We start from the raw sequence: 18,055 nt of genomic DNA on the forward strand, positions 1-18,055 counted from the left end.
AGCACAAGAAAAGCCTACCACCTAAACCCAACTGGTGAGTCACACAAGATTTACAGGAAAGATGATGCTTGAGCTGAGTTTAGATGAATAGGGGCCAGAGGAAGGCATGGAGATGGAAAAGGCATGGTTGTATTTGGGAGAGTATAAGAATAAAGGGAGAGAGGAGGAATGGAGGGAGATGGGACGAGAAGAAATTAAGGACAGATCATAAAGGGTTTCTGTGGGCAGAGTAAAGAAGGTTAAACATTATTCAAAAGCTAAGGAGAACCATTTATGTTCAGCACTTTGTAATACAGGACTTGGTTCTCAAAAAGCTCTGATCAAAGCAATATTGTTACAGTAAAAGTTATGAGGGATGCCTGGGTGGCTCAGTTAGTTAAATATCCCACTCCTGATTTCGTCTCAGGTCGTGATCTCACAATTTGTGAGTTCACGCCCCAAGTTGGGCTCTGTGCTGACTTTGTGGAGACTGCTTGGGATTCTCTCCTCCTCCCCTTCTCTTTCTCTCTCTCTCTCTCAAAATAATTAAATAAACTTTAAAAACAAAGAGTAAAAATTATTAAACAACCTGGCCAATAAAAGTTAATGTGTGATTACACCATGCAAATAGTGTACTTTTGTGTAATTTTAGTGGACTTTTCCATGCCAGCATGAGTATTATACCTTAAGAGCTTTCTCAACTCAGTGCTCCAGGAAGGCTTCATAGTCCATTGGGATTGGCACAAGATATAAAAACAATTTGCCATCGCTAATCTATAGCACTGTAAAACAGACATAATCTAAGTGGAAGAGCACAGTCTTAAAATGAAGGACCCCAGTAGAAAACAGAGTCTTCCACTTCTTTTTTCTTCATTTTAAATTAAATCATTCATTTATCTCACTATCTCTATTTTGGAGGCATTTATGATGTGGGATGACAAAGATAAACCAGAAACAAGTGCTGACCTCATGTTCATGAAGGTGAGGCTAACAAATAAGTATATGTATGTATGTGTGTGTGTGTGTGTTTCTGTGTATATATATAACATATATATATATATATGTGTGTGTGAGATATATAGATAGATAGATAGATAGATAGATAACAAATATGTACACACACACACACACACACATACACACACTGCAAACTCAAAGCAGGGAGTGGAAAGTGCCTAAGGAGGGGGTAACCACCTGCTCTGGGACCTTAGAAGAGGGAACAGTTGCTTCCAATTGTGAGGAATGGATTGGTGTGAGATCAGTCCCAGAGCAAGTAACAATTGCTCCAGGCCCTGGGTTGGCAGAATTTAAATATAAGGACTGGGAGAGCCAGCAGGCAAAGCTACAAGGTTTCTCACGACCATCCATACAAAGCAAAGTGAGAAATAGAGTTGATCAGGATGGTTCCTAACTGGAAGACAATAGTGAGAAATGAGGGTTGAAAAGCAAGATAGAGTCCAGTCATGAAATGCCATGAATGCTATGCTAAACGAAGTTGGCCTTTATTGTCTAGGCAGTAGGGAGCCAATGGAAGTTACTTTTTTCCCTCTGGTATTCCTTTGCTACTTAACCTACACTGACATTCAGTGTCATTTTATGTCTGTATATCCTATTTCCCCACAAGACTGTAAAATCTGTGGTGTCAAGGACTTAAACATTACTTGTCTTGCACGTAGCAAGTATCCAGATTGGGTGGGAAGGGATATAATTTTTATTGAGTACACTTTATGTATCAAACAATAGTGGATGCCTTACACATGAAAACATTCTTTGCACCAGTCTAACAGTCACTGTTTTGAAATGAGGAAACTAAAACCCAGAGGAATTACAGAACTAGCCCAAAGTTGCACACTTAGTAAATAAAGTCAGGAGATCAACCAGGTCTATCAGCTCTAAAACTTGTACTCTTCCCACTGTATTACAATGTTTGATTGTTTGTTTGAATTACTCATTTCTTTAAGTGTGTTTATTTGTTTGTTTTTGAGAGAAAGAGGGGAAAAGCACACACGTGAGCAGGGGGAGGGACAGAGAGAAAGAATCCAAAGCAGGCTCTGAGCTGTCAACACAGAGCCTGACACAGGGCATTAGCTCACAGACCATGAGACTATGACCTGATCTGAATCAAGAGTCTGACACTTAACCAACTGAGTCACCCAAGTGCCCCAGTTACTCGTTTCTTGAACATATATTTCTTGAATGGTTGTGTATGTGCCTGGCCCTATTCTAGGAACTGAGAATACAGAATAGTGGTGAACACAACAGAAGAGTCCCTGCCTTCTACAGCTTACACTCTAGTTGGTGAGCCAAACAATTAATAAATAACAAATAAAATAAATTCAGATGGTGGTAAATGGTATGAAGAAAGCAGGGTGATAGATGGAGAGTGCTATATAGTGGTGGTGGCGAGGAGTTTATTAGTGGTCAAGGAAGGCTCCTTTGAGGTAGTAACATGTAAACTGACTTCTGAAGAATAACAAAGATGTAAGAATCCTGGAAGGAAATATGAAAGCAAACACAAAACCCCCAAGGAAGAAATGAAATTGAATTTGAACCTTTATGGTTGGGAGAATGAAAGTAAAAGAGTGTATCAAGAGGAAACAAGTATTCATGACTTAAGATTATTTTGCCCCCTACAAAAGCTATAGTATTTAGATATTAACCCGGCTAATACTTACTGAGCACCCAGTGTCTGATAGGCTTATTGGCAATTTTGGAGCCCTTATAGTGTACCATGTTAAGTTCTTTGTGAGAATTATCTCATGGACTGTTTACAACAGCAGTTCTTTTGTAAAAAAATATAATTTATTGCCAAGTTGGCTGACATACATTGTATATAGTGTGTTCTTTTGGGGGTAGATTCCCGTGATTCATCGCTTACATCCAACACCCAGTGCTCATCCCAACAAGTGCCCACCTCAATGCCTATCACCCATTTCCCCCTCTCCCCCAAGCCCTTCCATGACCCTGTTTGTTCTCTGTATTTAAGAGTTTTTATGGTTTGCCTCCATCTCTGTTTGAAACTCTTTTTCCCCCTTTTCTTCCCCCATGGTCTGTTAAGTTTCTCAAGTTTTACATATGACTGAAAACATACAATATGTCTTTCTCTGACTGACTTATTTCACTTAGCATAATACCCTCCATTTCCATCCACATAGTTACAAATGGCAGTATTTCATTCTTTCTCATTACCAACTGGTATTCCATTGCATATGTAAACCACATCTTCTTTATCCATTCATCAGTTGATGGACATTTAGGCTCTTTCCATAATTTGGCTACTGTTGAAAGTGCTGCTATAGACATTGGGGTACATGTGCCCCTATGAATCAGCACTCCTGTATCCTTTGGATAAATTCCTAGTAGTGCTATTGCTGAGTCGTAGCGTAGATCCATTTTTAATTTTTTGAGGAACCTCCACACTGTTTTCCAGAGTGGCTGCACCAGTTTGCATTCCCACCAACAGTGTACAACAGCAGTTCTTAATAAACGTTTTTGTTTTATGACAAAACACTGGAGTTTCACTTTCACTGGAGTTGGTGACTCCTATATTGTTTATATGCATTTTAACTATCAATATGTATTATATTAGACATTAAAACTGAAAATTTTTTAAATATATATTAGGTAATTTATAAGTAATAACCTGTTACATGTAAACATAGTAGCTTTTTATTAAAAATAGCCATGTTTTTCAAAGCAAAAAGAATTATCAGGAAGATTAGCATTATTTTACACTTTTCAAATTTCGTTTATATCTGGCTTAATCTAACATCTATATTCTGTTATCTTTCATCTGTGTTTAATCGATATGCATGGTGTTTTAATTGAAGTAAATGAGGAAAATGTGATTTCACAGATATATGAATGGAGAAAAGTGAAATGTTTTTATAGCCTTTTCAAATAATTGTGGATATTCTTTGACACTACACTAAGACTTGGCAAAGGAAAATTTTTTAAAGGTTAATTTCAATGTGGAATCTGAAACCATTTTGATAAACTTTTTGTACAATGTTGTTCTAAAATTTATTCATCTGTCTTATACTTTAAATAGACTTTTTACCACAAATATGGGTTTATAATGTCATATTCATACAGACCCTCCAAATGTTGACTTTTTTCATTATGCAATATCAAAAGAATCCTATTTGTTAATATTAACACCCATCTCATCAGAAAAGTCTTTGATGTTTGGAAAGTTGTCATGCTCATGGTGATGGACACAAGGTTTCCAAATTCTAATATTTGCTTGAAAAGTTGAATTTTATTGTTGACAACAAATACCATCAGATGTTTCCCTGAAGAAACAAGGTCACTTCCTTAGTTTTCAAAACATTTTGCCAAATATCCAAGACTAAATAATCATAGCTTGTTTATCATTTATTCTCTCAAGTAAACATGGTATTCAATGAAAATGTGGTTAGCTTACTTGCAACTTAAATACATCATACAATCTTTTTTTTTCCCCTGGGAAAACTATATGCAACACACCACAGAGGCATCTCTCTCATTTCATCATGCAGAATATCACAACTGTATGCACTCAAAAGTCAAGATCTTTAAAAATAAATTAATAATAATAATAATTTGCACTGTTTCAACAGAGATATTCTTAATTAAAACTAACAATTTTTTTTATGAGCGTACAGTTAAGAAAGAATTCAATGATTACTAGTACATGTTGGTGCCACTGCCTTAATTTGTGCTAAGGCATGAATAGTTTTACCCCCATTGCTTTTGCACCATCAGTGCAAAGTAAACACATGGAGAAAGGAAAATAACATTTTATTATTGTAAAAATGTTTTTAATCTTGAGAACATTTGAGTATTCCTAGTTTATAACCAGTCCAAAGGTATTATTATTCCTTTTTTTCTAGTGAATAATATAAATGAGAGAACTTCAGACAGAGAATTGTTCAGGATGACAGGTAAGAAGTGGCAGAACTAGGATCTATACATATCAGGAATGATTCTAGAGCTTGTTTTCTTAATCAATTCCAAGACAGTGATGCCCATAGATGATAGCAAGTGCTCATTTCCATCCCTCTTGACCTCGTCAAGATTGGTACAGGTAGAGGTAGGGGTATAGGTTGAAGGCTTGTTTTGTCAGAGTTACAATCATTATTTCCAAGTTATTTCAAAGGAGAGTTATATGGCTATAACAAGTGAGCACCTACCATACTGCCAGGAAATACTAGACACTATATATATATACGTTATATATATATATGTTATATATATATATATATATATATATATATATATATATACACTCTATGTATATATATCACTATATATCACTCTCTATATATCTATATCTATATCTATCTATATATATTGATATATATCAGCCTTTTAACATTTTAACAAAAAATGCTCATGATTCAGTAAAGAATGAAAAGAATAAGATTGTTTTCAAAGATGTGGAATAGAAAAAAGTAGAACATGCAAATTGTTGATTTCAGAGAAAATGGGAAAATTACACTTTTGAAGTACAATGAATCAAAAGAAATGGTGTATAAAGTGATCATTCATGGCATTTTGCAATATTCTGGAAAATAGGAAATGAGGAAATTAACTAGGATACATGCAGTGGGACTAGAAATAAAAGATGAAAATAAAAGATACTCAAGAGATAGAATCAACAGAACTTGGAAAATGATTGTTGACAACATTCAGGGAGAAAAGAGACAAAGACAAATTTGAAATATTGTGCCCACTCACACTGTTCTTGTGTATGTGGCACATCTCCCCAACTAGACTGTAAGCTCTTTGAAAACAAGGATTGCATCTTTGTTGTTGTTGTTGTTGTTATCACAATCTGACACAATGTTGAGCACATTGTAGGCATTCAAATACCAGAGTTAATCAGGCAACTCAACCTTTAACCCTCTTACATTAAAACCAAATAACCCCTTTTGTCTAACCTTTCCTTATTAGCTCATTCATACAAATTATTTTAAGTATTCTTCCATTTTGTTTAACTCAGTAGTCATTTATTGAGCATTTGCTGTCACCAGGAATTGGATTAAGAGCTAGATGCAAAGATAGTGTGGCCCCTGTCCTCCAGATGCTAAGAATTTAGAGGAAGATAGACACATATATAAATAACTCTATGGTCTTACAATTTGAATGAAGTCATGTGGAATCACAGAGGAAAGGGCAATCACATCTGCCTGAAGCAATTGGAGAAAATATCAGATAGGATTTGAGATGAATTTTGATGTTTCAATGGCAATTCAACAAGAGAAGAAGAGAAGTGTTCTTGGCAGAGGAAGCAGGTCAGTTTAGTTCATGCAAAAATTTATTCAATTCTTTTCACATATAGGTACTATATTATTCTGGCACAGGAATTGAATAACTTAGTTTTAATACTTTGAATTGGTGCTCAAAGTAGAACCGGGAAGGTAAACATGTAAACAAGTATAATATAGTGTGCTATGTGTAATAATAAAATTGTGACCCAGGCACAGAATAATACAGAGGAGGATGAAGAGGATAGTGGGGACCTACTTCCAGGCATTTTGCTTTATATGCTTCCAAGGGGTATATAAGACTACATAGAAACAAGTAGTGAACAATTTAAAAAGCAGTTACCCTTAGATCATCTCTCTCATTTGTGTATATATTCCTTTAGTCACTGGGTTGAACTGTGTGACAACTATGGAATGTGCCTCACGAACTGCCAATTATAGGGAGCATAATTGACCCAGACCTATATATATGTATTTCAATTTAATAATTCTCTAACATTTAAAAACTGATATTTCACTTAAGAAAATTTGATTCCTGATTTCTGTAAGGAGGGGAGAACAATCTTTCAACATTAGACCCCCATTCTAGAATGGCAGAAATTCAAGAGCTAAAGAGAACCTCTTCCCTTTAGGTAAAATATATGCTTATTCCCCACTTCTTATTTTATTCCCAGTATGGGAGATCAGTTGCCATTTAACCACACTTTGCTCTATTGTTTTACCTCTCCTGGGCCCATTTCACTCTCTTATATATGTTGTCTGCCTTAATAGCTATTTGAATTTGAGATCTGCTATTTTGAGCACATTTTACCATGAAAATAGTGTGAAATTAGTTAGGCCTGGAAAACAGAAGAGCAATGAGGACAACAAATGAAATTCTAAGCTGGGACAGTGATAATAGAAACTGGGAGGAACTGGATGGATTTGAGGATATTTTAGGGGTAGAATCAACAAGACATGATATTTAATAAAATATAAGGACTGATGAGCAGGCAGGAGTCAAGGATGACTCTCAGATTCCTTGACATGGTAAACAAGTGACTTGTGAGCTACATTTCTTTCTGGGAGCTGTTGAGGAGTGCATATTAGCTTCTAATGGCATTTCAGCTAGATATGATTGCAGGGCACAAGAGACATGATACTTGGCAGTTTTGTAGGTGAGTGTAACTGACAACATTCTAAATCATATCTTAAGAATTCATAGTTTAAATATTGTATTTGATCCCAAATTACTCTCCTTGCTTTCTGACTCATTCTACCAAGCCTATTTTTAACTTAGCCTGTTCACCGTCCTTGAATTAATCATGGTAAAATATCATATTTATCTGGTCATTCCTTATTAAGAATACCTGCTTTCTCTAAGAAAGCCCATACTCCTAGTTCTGGCATTCACAAAACATGTGCATATACCCTTAAAGAGTTGTTATGGGGACCAAAGGAATTAACTGTGCCTGGAACTTATTCCTGATATTCCTATAGTTACTTCCCTTATTTTCTTCCCAGTATCTTAACTATCCATAAAAGGGGAGTTGGAAGGTCTAGTACAGTGCCTGACATGTAGAAAGCACTCAGTGAGTGCTAACAATTACCATCATTCTTTCTCCAGACCTCAGTATTTTTTTCCTGCCACTTCAGTGACATCAACAGATCTCTCAAACTTACAAGGATCCAAATTGAACTCTTGATTTACCTCTTGCAATCTAGTTCCCCTAGCCACATCACAGTCTCTACATCTCATATATGGCATCTCTGTCCAGAATCTTTGATTCTTCTCTTTCGTTGAATATTCCAACCAACAGTAAATCCTGTCAATTCTACCTCCAGATCATGTCTCAAAGCTTGCCATCCCTACTGCTTCCAGCCTATCTAGCCACCATCAATTTATGACCTGGGCTGTTTTAATTGGTCTTTCTGTCACCACCTTTTGCTCTCTCCAAAGTTTTCAAACAGCAATTAGTGTAATCTTTGACTAAATAAGACCATGTTACTCCACTGTTTTAAATTTTCATGACCCACAAAACCTACACCATCCTATTGAGCCCCCTGTGTCTGACCCCTGCTACCCTCTCTAACCTCTTCTCCCCCTTTCTTACCTAATCAGTTTACAGCTATTTCATTTTAGTTCCTTGAACAAGTTAAGCACTTTCTTCTTCTTCGGACTTGGTGCATCTCGTTCTTCTACTTGTAATTCTTGTAACTGCCATACTGCTTCACATTCTACCTGTCTTCTTATCTCTACCTTAGGTCTTTGCTCACTTTCACTGAACATTTTTGGCCATTTTTTTTTCTTCTCTCTCCTTGTCTCTTTTTGTATTCCAAGGAGACTTCAATATCAGCCACAAAGTACTCTGACTTGATCATCACTTTAATTCATTCATGGGACCTTTACCACACTGACATGACTATCAGGGAGTGCCAGTTGATCTCTGAAATCTTGAGTCCTGAAATCCCAGTGTCCACAGACTGCTGTTCCCTTTTCTATCCTCTGTTCTCATAAATCTGTACTTTGACCTTGTCATGATCTCATTCTTTTTTACCCACTTCTCTTCTTCCAGGCTGAATGTATTCCTTGATTCTCTTCCTTTTCCCTCTTTTCTGATTTGCATTCCTCATTCCTTTGAGAGTTAACTACATTTGCTTTTCAAATCTCAGCCCTAGAGCAACCAAACCTTTCCTTTTCACTGTTCATGATTACTAATCGCTGTGGGAGAAAATCCCATAATCATGCTGATGATGCCCCACCTCAGTGCTGCTCAGCAGACCTCTACTCATCCTAAGGTGTTTCTCCTGCCTCACAGGTGCAATTCCAACCCTTTACTGTTTTATGTAAGTCATCAAATTCATTCTAGACTTTCCCTTTGGTATCCTGACATATAAATGTATCAGCAAAGACATCAGTTAAGACCACCTTCAGCTTTTTACTCCTCCACCTTAAAATAACCCTATAACTCTTAAAAAATTACTTTGTAAGAATTTAGTCCTTCTTATCCCAGATAGAAAATTATCCCTCCCCCTACCCAAGGCTGAGGTATGCTATCTCAAAAAACAAACTCATCTGTTCTTTGGTTAATCATGTTTTGTGAGTATAAAAGTGCGTGTGTGAGTGTGTGTGTTTTTGTTTATAGTAAGACATATTTATAAGGAAAATTAAAGATGGACTTGCTCAAAATGACAAAGTCCAAAGATCTATAATTCTGACATCATTGAAAACTTTAATATATTGGTGAATATACTTTCAAACTTTTCTATGCATATATATTATAAAATGTAAATCTTTTTTAATGTTCATTTATTTATTTGAGAAAGCGAGTGTGTGTGTGCATGGGGGAGGGGCAGACAGAGAGGGAGACACAGAATCTGAAGCAGGCTCCAGGCTCTAAGCTGTCAGCACAGAGCCCAACGCAGGGCTCAAACCCACAAACTGTGAGATCATGACCTGAGCTGTAGTCGGATGCCTAGCCAACGGAGCCACCCAGACACCCCATAAAATGTAAATCTTATATTGTATTCTACTTTACCTGAATATGTATTGTAAATATATATTCATCTCATGATACCATTGTATTCCTTGCTGTGGTTTTACCACATGTATTTAACCAGTATCTATGGTAGGGACTCAAGAATCTGGACTCTAGACCCTATTCTCCTCCTTCATCAGGATTTTGCTTCCCATGGACTCCCTTTCTCTTTCACACCTTCAATCTCCAGTTCCAGGGGCTTCATCCCCTTAGCTCCCAGAGGTGCTTGAGTCCTCTCCCTGTCATCCTCTAAAACCTTGCCTCTTCCTTGCCTCCTTCTCATGAGACTCTACCACATGTCTCTCCTAAGAACAAAACTCTTTCACAAAAATAGTAATCACCCTTTAACTTATCATGAGTTCTTGGGCCTATTTTAAACTGACATTTTCTTTATACCTATTTATTGAAACCACTTTCTCTCTATAGTCCCCCAACCCCTGAAAACACTTTCCTACAGTTACCAGTCCCCAAACACAGACCTCTGGTAGCTCCTTGGCAGCAAATACTAAATGCAACTCCTAGAAGTTTTAAGTAAGTGAAAACAGGAATCTATTATTCCTAGACTAAGAATGATATTCAAAAACACATGGATTGTTGGGTGACATGTTTAAAAAGATATTTTTTGGTGGGAGATCTTTATGTAGCTAACTGTAAGCAACAATAGTTAGAAATGTCTGAATTACACTTATATCTTTATACCCTAAAAATAGGCCTTTGGAAATGAGAAAGACTTTGAATGATTTTCAACAAGTAATGTCTATGAGAAAAAGACATCTTTTTATTCCTTGTGCCATTTCAGATTTACTGCCTAAAATAAAATATCATCCAGGACAATTTAGAAGATATTTGCTAACTCATGTATCTTTCTATCAAGTGACATTTTTACTTCTGGTATCTAGCTTGAGGATTATTTTAATTTGCTATTGTCTGTTTTAGCCTTTTTTATATCTGTGCTCCATCTACTTATATTGTTCACTATTCTATATGTTAATCACTAGTCAATTTTTGCACTAGGAATTTTCAATCTAGATGTATATCAGAAATTTGCAGATTAGAGGCTGAGGTATGATTATATATCCAAAAACAATACACACACACACACACACACACACACACACACATATATATATATATATATATATATATATATATATATATATATATAATTTTGCTGTATAACTGATATTAAATAAAAATAAACAAATGTCTTTGCTGGAGTAGCTGTGCAGAAAATAGACTTGGATATTGATGATTCTGGGCAGAGAGTTAAAAGAACATATAGATTCTTCCTAGAATGAAGGGGATGTACAGGACTCTTGGAGTTGGTAACAGATTATGTAAAATTTCAGTATTATTCAACACAGGACATGGTTTTTAAAGGTTAAAAGAGTTTTACAGGGCACCTGCAAGGCTCTGTCAGTTAAGCATCTGACTTCCGCTCAGGTCATGATCTCACAGTTTGTGAGTTTGAGCCCTGAGTCAGAGTCTGTGCTGACAGTGCAGGGCCTAGAGCCTGTTTTGGATTCTGTGTCTCCTTCTCTCTCTGCCCCTTCCCCACTTGTGCTCTGTGCAAAAATAAAATAAACATTAAAAAGTAAATTTCAAATATAAAATAAAATAAACATTTAAAAAATTAAATAGAAAATAAAAGTTAAAAGAGTTTGAGTCTTTATCTAGTTTTTATTTATCTCACAATTTTGACTACTGCAACCTAAGCATCCCTTTCCCCACATTCAGAATTTTTAGCTAAATTATCTTTACCAAAAGAAGAGTGGTTTAGACTTTTTAAAAAATCTAGAAAATGGTTTATTATTATTATCATTTTTTATTACTTACCTACCATCAAATTAATTTTTTTTTTAACCCAGGAAAGGCAATGTGATATAATGGAAAGAAAATCAGATTTGGAGCCTAACAAATATGACTTGAATCTGAATTCTACTGTTGATTTGCTTTCTGTGTTTAGAATGTTATCTCACTCTTCTTAGCCTCAGAGTTTTTCATTTGTTTGGGGTTTTTTTTTGTTGTTGTTTTTTAATGTATAAAAAGAGGGAAATGGTATGTACTGAATGGGGGATTATAAAACACCTAGGTCAGTGTGTAGCACCGAATAAATATGCAATAAATATCAGTTCCCTTGAGGGAATTTTTAGTATTTATGTAAGTTTTGTATATTATTAGGAGTTTATAATTTTTTTAAAGTCTCCTTCTTAGGTAGTTTGAATTATTAAGTGCTTTTACTATTGCTAATTATTAATTAATTTCTTGTTAAAAACAAGTCATTTTCTTTGAATATTTTCAGTGGTGATCATAGTATAATTAAAATTCCATAAACGTTTTGTTTCCTCTCACATTTATATACTGAGCATTTCCTGTTTTCATTATCACAATTTTAATGGCTCCAAAATAGTCCCACATTCAGATATATATACCCCAGTATTTTTAACCATTTCTCTATTGTTTGGATGTTTGTTTCCAGTTGTGAGTTGTTCTTTGTTTTGTTTTGTTTTTAACATTAAAAACATAATACTGTCATGAAGCTTTGAATACAAATCTTTGCACACATCTCTGATTATTCCTTTAGGATGAATGCCTAGAATTGAATTACCAGATCGCACAATACTGTAAAGTAGGAACTTCTAAAAAATCAAAGTAATTCTTTGTAAATAGAACATTCTGTAAATGCATTTGATTACGATATAATTTTATTTTTCTCTTTTTTGTAACCCCATTTTGGGAGTAATTTTCATGTAAAGAATAACTTCAAATGAAAGAGGAGCTTTTCTAAGGGTATAGGATTTATATTTGCAACCATCAGTTAATTGATAAAGTGTCTTTCCTCTTTGTTGATTCTTTTTCTGAGAGGAGATGGAGTATAGTACATGATGGAGGAAGTGCCATTTGGCTAGGCAATGGGCTTGTGCTCTTGGGGGAGAGTCAACAAATGTGGAGGTTTGGGAACCAGGAGAAAGAAAGGTTTGTGGCAACCACATTCATCAATCATGGAATCTGTCCAATTGAAAGGGAACAGCAGCCCACCCAGAGTCCTATACAGGGACTGCCCTCACCAGCATGGCACCTCACGGTTGCCATTGACTGGGTCAAGTATCAACACTCGGTTAATTAGCCACAATTCTCAGGATCTAAGGATGTCAGCCAGGGGTCTGCCTGTTCACATGGAGAGATTGCTGCTCAGAAAAGAGAGGTTCTGGGGTCTGCCCCTGCAGCTGGCTGGCTCTGTGATGATTATCAGGGGGCTGGAGTGATTCAGCCATGGAGAACAGCAGGCAGTAATTTCACTGCTGCTTTTTATCTGTCCCTCTCTCCACTCAATGCTGGCTGGTGGCAAAGGCCTGAAAAGGACGGCTGGGAGAGAACAATAAGGGGAGATGGAAAACACTTTAAATAATTTCCTTAGCTGAATTCAGATGAACATCCTCTAAAAAACCAAGGGGACTGTCCAGGCCCAGCTGGCAGACTGGTTTTAACTGAAACACAAAATTTGCTTTTGGAAATCCTTGAGACTGGGTACACAGGTCCAGTTACACTCTGCCTCTACCTACCTCTTTTCATGGTGGATTCCCTGACCCATTCTTTTCCTCAAAGTAGATTTGAGGGCAGGAAAATGTATATTAATAGATGCCAAAGCCACCATATTCTCCATATTAGAGTCAATTCCAAAAACAGTAGTTAAATGTTTCTAGATTGTCATCATAGCTATTACTTCAAAGATCTATTGATTAATAATGGAAGTTTTAAAAATGCAACAGTGATCAACTTTCACCTCTAAAGTATTCCTTTTTCTTTGTTGCCAAGAGTAGTTTTCCTACAAATCTAGCCAAAGATCCAGAAGAATCCTTTAAAGTCATTCAGTTTAACCTCTCAAAAGATGCTCAGGTCTCTCATGGTCAGTGACTAAGCAGCTGCTCTGTAGGAGAAGGCCCCTACCTCCCTTCCAATAAAATAAATAATTTTATTTTTTATCCCCTGCTCGGTTTTGACAAAGTTTGGACAGTTTTGTCTCATCATTTGTCCTTCAGCTAAGCCACAATATGAATACCTGAGTTTCCATTTTTATTCTTGTAGCTACATGGAATAAAATGGCTTATACTTCTATATTGTATTTCTTAACACAGTGTGGACTTTCACCGTGTCTTTTCTGAGTCTTCCCTTTAACTCTTGAATACGCCCAATAAGTTTATTTGTTGATTCATTCATCAATTATTTATTGAATAATACTATGTGCCAGAGAAAGAACCAAGAAACAAAGATGAATGCTACACAGTTCCTGTCTTCTACAAACTTAGTTTGAAAAAAGGATAGACTCATAAGTATATAACATCAAAATAACATAGTGCATGGTGTAGAGAAGCACAGAAAACTCAAAAGAGTACTAAATTACCCAGAGACGTGGATTTGGGATGACCATTTAATATTTTCTATGCACTTGCGTTCTCAGTCTTATCTTTTCCTTTTCATCTGTTGTGTTTCTTAAATTCTACATATGAGTGAAATCTTATGATATTTGTCTTTCTCTGACTTATTTTCCTTAGCATATACGTTCTAGTTTTATCCACATTGTTGCAAATGGCAAGATTTCATTCTTTTTGATCACCAAGTAGTATTGCATTTTATGTATATACCACATCTTCTTTATCCAGTCAATGGACATTTGGGCTCTTTCCATCATTTGGCTAAGGTTGATAGTGCTACTATAAACATTGGGGTGCATGTGAGCCTTATCTTAGATAATGGAAAGAATTGGGCCAGGGAGATAGAAAATTTCTGGTAGAGAAAACAGCATGAGTAAAGGTCAGGAGACAAGTCATAGTGTGGACTCCGCAGGAAAGAGCCTGCAGCTCAGTTCAGTATTCCTGGCGGTAAAAGTGTAAAGCTAGAAATAAAGAAGATTAGATTAAGAGCCAGATAGTGAATATTTTTTTCTCAAATGGCAAAGTTTTGAATGCCCTCTCCAAAAATATGTATACTCTCAGGAGTAAGCATTTGAGTACCTCCAAGTCTGTGCTTGCCTCTTTCCCTATCCCCTTACTCAAGAAATTATCTCTGAGGTGCCAACTCTTGTAAAACCAATACACCCCAACTGATGTTCTTGGAACTAGACCCACATTGCAATGAAGATACTCATCTTCCTTTCTTTTCTTCCCAAACCCCAAGATCTTAGAGAAACTGCCTCATAAGTCATCTAAATGCTGTCCTTGTAACCATATACATGACAATGTAGTTGACATTGCAGTGAAAATGTATCGATTACCAGATGCCAGCTTATCACTGCCTTTTCTGTTCTTCCTTGAATTCCATGAAGGGAGAAATCTTCTGGTTTTTTCCCTGCAGCCTTAGTTTCCCTGTAGCCTTAAAGTCACATAATACGTACTCTAACAAAACTGATAGACTCATCTGGCATCAATAGGTACCTAAAATCAAGAATAGAGTCACTTGTATTCATGGTAAATACTTACCTCATCCGGTTCATTTTGCTATCTTCATTTGAGAATTCTTGTCTGTGTCTTGGAACTAGTGTACCGTTTCTCACCTCAGAGATTTTACATATGTTCTTCCTTTGCCTGGAACCTTCTGTCCTCATCCCCAGTTCCCATTCTGACCCCTTCAAAAGTTGCTAACTGCTCTTCACCTTCAGGGAAAGTTCCTGTGTTTTGTTCTTTTGTTAGCCACTTCTACACCCTGAACTTATGCTTCGTGTGCCTCATAAACTGAGATGTTCACTGCTATAGTTCCAGGACTTAGTCCAATGCCAGACACAGAGCTGGTGTTTAAAGAATATTAAGTAAATTTATGACCACATGACTGCTACTGAGTAATATCTCTGTTAAATGAGATTTGGATTTTTTCGAAGAAAACCAGAATTAGAGAACTGCCAGAAGTATAAAGACATGGGATTTCCATTGTTACGGTTGAATTATTAATTTCTGCCTTTTAACATAAATGTACAATTGTGTAAACAACCATCTGGAATTTTTATTATTTAAGTCAATAAAAATTGCTAAACATTACCTTGACATTTGCAGTGATATAACAGTCAGGTTACAGCTGATCTTATTTTGACATTGAACTTTTCTGACTAATTGAATGTCCTAATTAATTTTTCTGGATAACTACTAAATTCTTAGTCCTCATCATTTTTTATCCAAGAGCAGAAATTAATCAAGTAATAGTAACTTTAGGAAGCTGTATTGGTTGTAGAGAAATTAAATATCCAGTGACAGAAGACTGGTTAAATACATGCTAATATATGACCTTGATGAAATATTTAGCCATTTAAAATGGATAATTATAAACACTACCTACGTATATGAATATGGCTTAAAATATAATGTGAAAACATAATATTAAAACATAATGTAGCCAGGGAGATGGAGATTAAAAAATTATTAAAAATAATAAATAAGTAAGATGGTTTGTGAATTTGGGGAAGACTTTTAATTACGTCTTACATACAGATTTTAGAAAGTTACATGTATATTGGATGTCAATTGCTATAATCTGCATGAGTAAGTATGAAAGCTTTATTAGAATATAAATTATCAAATTTATATTCTGCAGTAGTAATGCATTCCTTGCCTATGTCTATTGCAAATTAAAACCTGTTTATTACTGGAAAGTATCTCACATTTATTATAACTGTAGAAGAGAGACCTGGCTTCTGAAGCCAACATTTCCTGTTACATAGGAACACATTTATTTGATGTATAACGGTGCTGGAAATAACAAAATTAAAACAGCCAAATTCACTACTCTACCAAATCAATTTTCATGTAACTGGTTTCCTTCCATTCTTTTCCATATGTATGTATAATTTTTACAACTGACACTAATGTTTTTGCAGTTTTGCATATAACACAATTTGTAAGCTTGTATTTCCTACTGTGTAATGATCATTTTAATTGCTATGTAACAGAAACATTTCTTAAAAGCGAAAATATGAGGTCCTTTGTAGAAACAAAAATATAAGACCCCTTAGACCTCTTGCAATGCAGAGACAAACTTGAGTGTTTTTCCTGACCTTCCTTTGTCTGCTGACAGTGCACTTTATAGCTTTGCATAGAAGACTGTTATCACCTGATTTCCATTTGAGTAGTAAGATGATAACACAGGATGCAAGGGGAACTAGGTTTAGGTGACAGCCATATCATTTAATGTCTACTTATTGTTTCTCCAGGGGAATTCTGGCCTGGGATTCAGTATTGCTGGAGGGACAGATAATCCCCACATTGGAGATGACCCTGGCATATTTATTACGAAGATTATACCAGGTGGTGCTGCAGCAGAGGATGGCAGACTCAGGTAAAGCTCTGAAACGTTAGAATTATTTGGAAAGTAAACCTGCCACATCAATGAGACACATTTATACCTTTGCAGAATAATAATTTTACAAGGCTGTACTTGAAAGACACAACTGTCAAAGCAAGCTTTCTGTAATGACTTTGCAGATTTCTTATTACTTACTAAATTTCAAGTAGTATTTAATTTGTGTTTGTTGAAGGGCACTACATTCAACATTCAGCGTGGCACCGTGAGGAGGGTATGCAGATAAATCTCTTGTTCCATGGGGCCTTCATTCTAGTTGGAAAGAAGAATACTCAGAGCTGATGAGCAAATAATAAAATGTATAGAAAACAATATACTGTAAGTAGTATTAGCAGGTAGGGCAATGGTATAGACACTGTATGTATCCATAGATTTATTTTTTTTAGCCCATTTATAAGGGCTTTCTGTAGGAGTTTGAACAGAGAATCTAAAAACTATTCCATAGGAAGATTCTATTCTGGGTCTAAAAATAGTTAAGATTTCAGTAACCCCACAAATCTGAATTAGAACATAGAAGGAGAAAGAACAAGTTATCCCAACCAAGAGAGAAACCAACTGGATGAGGTTGACTGGATGAGGACCACAAGGTGAGCTTGAGTAGGCAGATGGAGTGGAGTCACATAATGCACAGGATAGACTAATAGCTGTTTGAATCAGGACCCTTGCTCTTTAAAGAACCGAAGATTATTTGGGCAACTAAGAGGCACACAGGACAATCAGTAAATAATATAAAATTCTATCAGAGATCAAAGCACTAGCTAACAGGCATTGTAGATTGGAACAATTAAAAGAGATTTCCCTGGGGAGAAAAACATATCCCAGTGTTAATTTCATGCTTCTACTAGACTGTGAATCCCCTCAGGCCAAGAAGTTACATATAGAAGTGAACCAACAAATTCTTGCTGAATGAATGAGTGAGTTTTTGAATTAATGAATTCATTAAAGGAGATGGAAAAAGAAGTT

The 18,055-nt window shown here is 35.9% G+C and overlaps 1 protein-coding gene across 10 annotated transcripts in view; it reads left to right on the forward strand.

Annotated features, from left to right (window-relative positions):
- The window catches only part of DLG2 (discs large MAGUK scaffold protein 2), a 2,044,734-nt gene that overhangs the window by 1,438,445 nt on the left and 588,234 nt on the right, over nucleotides 1–18,055 (forward strand). For all 10 annotated transcript variants that reach the window (XM_047877315.1, XM_047877320.1, XM_047877323.1 and 7 more), the window contains one exon: nucleotides 16,944–17,068. In XM_047877315.1, the coding sequence (XP_047733271.1) occupies nucleotides 16,944–17,068 (125 nt within the window). The remainder of the gene's footprint in view (nucleotides 1–16,943; nucleotides 17,069–18,055) is intronic.

Source organism: Prionailurus viverrinus, chromosome D1 (assembly GCF_022837055.1).
Source record: "Prionailurus viverrinus isolate Anna chromosome D1, UM_Priviv_1.0, whole genome shotgun sequence".
Lineage (NCBI taxonomy): Eukaryota > Metazoa > Chordata > Mammalia > Carnivora > Felidae > Prionailurus > Prionailurus viverrinus.